This window comes from Setaria italica, chromosome IX (genome assembly GCF_000263155.2).
Source record: "Setaria italica strain Yugu1 chromosome IX, Setaria_italica_v2.0, whole genome shotgun sequence".
Taxonomy (NCBI): domain Eukaryota; kingdom Viridiplantae; phylum Streptophyta; class Magnoliopsida; order Poales; family Poaceae; genus Setaria; species Setaria italica.
Genome location: NC_028458.1, coordinates 51718657 through 51724239, shown reverse-complemented (window position 1 = coordinate 51724239; position 5583 = coordinate 51718657). Strand labels below are relative to the sequence as shown.

The 5583-nt window shown below is 55.4% G+C and overlaps 1 protein-coding gene across 1 annotated transcript; it reads right to left on the bottom strand.

Annotated features, from left to right (window-relative positions):
• Window positions 1–1096: 1096 nt before the first annotated feature.
• Window positions 1097–5566, bottom strand: LOC101757041 (protein indeterminate-domain 16). Its single transcript, XM_012842550.2, is given in 7 exon segments — window positions 1097–2453; window positions 4428–4606; window positions 4609–4652; window positions 4655–4805; window positions 4807–4886; window positions 4889–4900; window positions 5061–5566. Coding segments are annotated over 7 exon segments (1332 nt in total). The 5' UTR covers window positions 5251–5566; the 3' UTR covers window positions 1097–1777.
• Window positions 5567–5583: the final 17 nt, after the last annotated feature.

Sequence of the window (5583 nt, the reverse complement as noted above, 5' to 3'; positions counted from 1 at the left end):
TGTCTAGGGAATATTTGCTTTCTAGCTTGGTCAAACAACGTCGTCAATCTCATCAGAGCAACATCATTTTCCCTGGGTTTTTAGGAGGAAAAGGAGTTGTACTCGGGTTCGCGATGTTGCAAATTTCTTCTTGAGGTAAAGAAAAGAGAGGCAAATTTGTGAACTTACCAAGGTATAAAAGCCCGGGCGCACCTCCCCAGGCGAGAGAGAGCATATTCTCTGCAGTAAAAAGGGTCATGGACTCATGGCTTGTGTTTTTTACAGAGCATTCAGCTCCGGATGAAATGGATTGCTCTGGCCTCTGGCACTGAATGGCGTAGCCGTGCGGTAAAAGCTGTGCACGTGAAGAACGCAGGCCAGGGGTAAAGGCGTTTTTTGGTTCCTTTTGCAAAAGGAAGGCCATCCTGCTGTTGCAATGCCGACTTTTGCAGGGACGCACTGATGCCAATCCGCCGACGAGTAGCATTGTAGCAACTAGCAAGCAACCCGGTCCAGTACCGCATCGGAGGCCCACGTATTCATCCATTTTTTGCTCTTGGCTTCTTGCGCAAACTTGTCAATTTGTCATGTTTTTTTTTAACCTATATTTTCCCTAACATAGTACTTTCCACAAAGCTTAGATTATTCTCCCAGCTTTGCAATAAAGCGAGGCATGCCGCTTCATCTAGCAAAAGTTTCGATTATTATTCCAAGGAAATCTACTGGTTTTTTCCCCTCGAGAACAAATGCATGGAAATTGAACATAATAATCGATTTGCACTTTTGAAAATTAAAATCAAGCTACTAACAAATATTAAAACCTAAAAGTAAAGGAACCATTTCCTATCATTATGAGAACACAAGAAATAACAGATAGTAAAATCTTGCGATTTGATCTCAATTTGTTAGGTTCATTGTTGTAAGACGTGTGCCTAACAAATTTGAGTTTTTGACTCAGCACATATGCTTGTAATTTTGGATAATTATTGTTTCATTGGTAGGCTACATCTACATACCCATCAACACATATTTACCCATAGTGACTTCGTTATTCTCAAGATATGATGTCGGACTGGTTCATACTATGTTTAGAAAGAAAAGCTGGTAAACCTCAAGAGAAAAAAAAGGCTTAGATGTTATTCTCTCTTCTTTATTTATAACAAAAATCATGAACTTGGGAGAGCGGTCAATGTCTACTATACAGACACATATGGACGTAATAGCATTCGCACAAAAAGGATATTGAAGTATAAGCAACAGGATCTCTTTACTAATGCAATCCAATGTGTGATGTACTCCATGTTTCATGCCCCGACCAACTTCCATCCGTGTCTTGCTGAGTTTAGTGCTCGTGTCACCAAACCCTCGAGCATATAGAGGGAGGGATGGGCAATAGTTGACCGGCGGTGGTCTAGGAACGTGAAGGGCAATGGCGGCGGCCGCAGGCAAGGACGATGCCACATCAACGTGTAGAAAGCAGCAAAGAACCCGGGGCGGTGGAAGCTTGAGGAAAGATGGTCTAAACCCTTGCTTTCTTGTGCATGATCACAACTTCGAGTGGAATCTCATAGACACTTCACAAGAGAGCATCACGAGAAAGTAGAGGAAGAACTTATGGTGGGAGATTGACGTGGCCAAAGTAGCAAATTGAAGCACCCTAAAAACCAAGGGCGTGCGTAGCTAGCTACATGCAGTGCAGAGCATTGCTATCTTAGCTTAATCGCCAGACGACACGATCGACGAGGCCTACGAATCTACGTACACAAACTCGGCCCGTGCTGTTGCGCTGTGCATGGCGCTAGATGCCTGCGGCCCCAACGCCTCCTCCCCTCATGGGGTCGCAGGCCACCGCGGGCCCGCCGTGGCCGTGTCCCTCGCCGGCGACGACGGCCAAGGACATGGCGACGAGCGATCGCTGGCGGCACGCGTGGCAGGTGACCTGCGCCAGCAGGCGCGCGGCGTGGTCCCGCAGCGCGCACGCCTTCTCGAGGTCCGCCCGCGCCCGCTGCCGCGCGCGGCGGGCCTCCTCCAGCGCGCGCTCCGCCGCCGCGGCCTCCTCGCGCGCCCGCTCCCGCGCCGCGTCCGCCGCCGCCTTCTCCTCCACCGCGCGCCTCAGCTCCTCGGCGTCCTCCTCCTCGCCGATGGCAGCGGCAGCAACGGCACCGTTGGAGCAGGCCGCGGTGATGACGGGGCCGATGGAGAGCTGCAGCTTCGTCGTCGTCGCCACGTGGGGTTGTTCGTGGGCGGACGAGGTAGTTGTGGTGGTGACGGTCGACAACGAGGCGGTTGTCGCGGCGGTCAGCGGCGCCGCCGTGGAGGCCGGCAGGAGCTGGAGCTCCGGCGGCGGCGCCACCGCGGGCGGGTGCCGCGGGACGGCGGGACGGATGACCGGGAGCGTCGACGGCACGGGCACCACCTCGCCGCGCATCCGCCCGGAGTTGCACGCGTCCTGGTGCTCGATGAAGCTCTCCACCCTGCAAAAACACATTCCAAACCATCACTAACCACCATCTTAATCACTCACATAATCCGCAGCGCGAGCGCTAATCAACAGAGACCCCGCCGGCCGTCGCTATCGCGAGGAGGCCGGGATCAATCGCCCACGTGCGTGCGAGATGGCAAAGCCCCCTTTGCCCCGCGAGACGGGAAAGAGACCACACGGGCGGCGCGCGTGCACGATGGGCCGATCGCCTGGCTCGGTCGCGCGAGCCTACACGGCCGGCCGAAAGCTACCCGTCGATCACGACGATGTAGCGAGACCGGCCGTACCGGTGCGCGCGGATCCAACAGCAATCTAGCGAGCTTAGCGGCAACATTGTAGGCTTCGGGCTCGAAGCATCAGCTTCAGTTCACGGGACCGACAGCTACAACACACGCCTAGGCTCGATGTCTGCATTATTCATCAGTTGATGCCGATAAATGCCATACACATCAAGTGAAGCAAATGATCAATATAATTCAAGGACCACTACAAACTTAAGTGGATATGCAGCCATTATCCATCTGGCTCATATGGGAACATCTGGAAGCAGGATACATGGAGATCGATCGATCGACGGAGACATCAGGCATGTATGCAAGAGGTCCCATCGCGATGGAAAAAGAAAGCATGCATATGCATGTCCGGTAGTATATCGATGCGGTGGTGAGTGACAAGGGAGTGTGGCTGCCATGCCAATTATTAAAGGCGCTAGGCCACGCCATGCCGCGGCCGGCGTTGTTGTTTTGGAGGAAAAGGCAGTGGGAGCACATGGGCGTACGTGGTGGTGTGTGTGGTAGTGCGTGTGTGGCTGCGGCTGGAGTGGCGCCCTGTACTTTGGTGGATCAGGCCAGGGGGTCCGAGGAATGGAGCAGCTTGTCTCTACCTAGCTAGAGAGCCTGTGACGACTACGACCACTAGCTACCGGCTCCATCTGGTCAGCACCCCAACTCGATCACAAGCTCACGTGTACGTTCACCTGATCGTGGTCACAGTTCAGTTCTGCTCCTTGCTAGTACATGCATGCGCGCACATGCCAAGTTTTATTGTTGCTCTTTGAACAATTAGCAACAGTGATCGAGTAAGTACTATGGTAGGGGAAAACTCTGCAACTAGCATATATACATGCATGCATATTTGAATGTCAGATTCCGTGAAGGAATTTGCGTGAGCAGCTAGCACTGCACAGTGGGGGAGAAAGAAGAACGCATGCGGCGAGACAGTTTGTGGTCGATGCGCCGTCGCTGTCGCCCTGTCGCGTTGGAACTTTCGGTCCTACCGCAACCCGCCACCGAAACGATCATATCCCGGTGCACTGTGCCACGCACACCCTCCCTCGATCTGCTTTCTTCCCCTCCCCTTTTTTTCTTCGCGCAAAAAGGATGATGGTTTCCTTTCATCAGTAGTGGATATTTAGATACTATGGAACCCACTCCATCGTCATCAGCTAGCTAGCTAGCTACCTCCGGATCGACAGATAGATATCATCATCAGAGAGATCACCACACCATGCAGCGCCAAACGCAAGCAAAGCATAGCTAGCCCCCACACAAACCCGTGTCCGTACGAATGATTACTGATACTATATCGACCGGCCCGGTGGTCAGCTCGCTTGCTAAACCACCGGATCAAACCCTAATTAATTGGCGTCGGCTGCTGTTCATGTCATGTGTGCGCAGCCAGTACTGGCACAGTGGCACTGGCAGGCAAGCAGCCAAGCACACCCAGGTCAGGCCCTACTCGCGCGAGCCGGCCGGCACCATAGCTTTTGTCTCATCTCCATGCAAGCCTGTCCATCTCGCTCGCTCCCACCGGAGACAAACCGGGCTGGGCCACCGGCCGCCCACCGGCTGGGGCTCGCTCGATCGATCGAGCGCTGGGCCGTGCGTTCGTGCGCGCGCATCGCATGCACACACGTATGCACACACGTACGTAGAAGAAGAAGCAAGAGGAGGATCGGGGAGGTTACCGGGAGAAGACGCGGCCGCAGTCGCAGGAGTGGCCGCGGGTGCCGCAGGTCTTGAGGTGGGCCTTGTAGTCGGACTGGACGGCGTAGCCCTTGGCGCAGCGCGCGCAGACCCACTGCCGCCGCCCGCCGTGCTTGCGCCGGAAGTGCTTCTTGATGCCCACCAGGTCGCCCAGCGCGTGGGGCCGGGGTCGTGGTGGAGGCAGCTCGGCTCGGGGCACACGAAACACGCGCTTCCGCGGCGTCGTCGCCGCGGCCGGTGGTGCCGTTTCCCACAGCGGGCGCCGGCGCCGCTGTCCTCGCCGCCGGCCGGGCGGCGCCCGCTTCACGAGGCGGCCACGGCACCTTGGTGCCCGCCGCCGGGTGCATCTGCAGGTTCTGCCTCCCGCTGGAAGCCGTACCCGCAGATCTCGCACACGTACCGGTCCGACTCCAGCAGCGTCCGCGGAGACAGCGCCACCACTCCGCATCGGGGTCTGCTGCGGCACATCCATCTCATCATCTTTCCAATAAAGTTTCTAATATAAATTGTTTAACGTGCATAGATAGTCCAACGGTGCACACATTATTAAGCAGCAAAGTGCTGATACGATACATGCATCTGTGCAAGATCAACCACGAACTCGATTGTATTACCCGGTGTGCCGGGCGGCCGCCGCTTGCGCTTGGCGGGTGACGGCTGCTGGTCGGTGAGGCAGGAGGAGGAGGGGGGTGGAGGAGGAGGCGCCACCGCGGCCGCCGCCGGCTGCCGGGACGCCGAGGGGGAGGACGAGGAGGTGGATGAGGAGCCCAACATTTGGTGGTGGCTCTTGACCAGTAGTGCCATAAGCGTTAGGAAGTTGCTTCTTTTTAAGGGCAGGGGCTAGCCGAATGCCCTCGCCAAGCAAGCTGCTAGCACTTGGGGGCTCTTGGCTCCTTTCCCTCTTCTCTTTTTGCTCCTTAGTGGGATAGAGGTGCCAAGGGAGGCTTTATGGGGTGGAAAGCTCAAGGTGCATATATCGTTGTGTTTGTGTGGAAAGGCTTTGGGGGCATGGGGGGATCATATATAGCTAAGCTACCTTAGGGAGGATAGAGATAGAGGGGTGGTGAAAGAGAGAAAGAAAGGGCTTTGTCTATATCTCTTTGCTTTTGTGCCTGCATCGGTGTGTGGGTGTCCCCC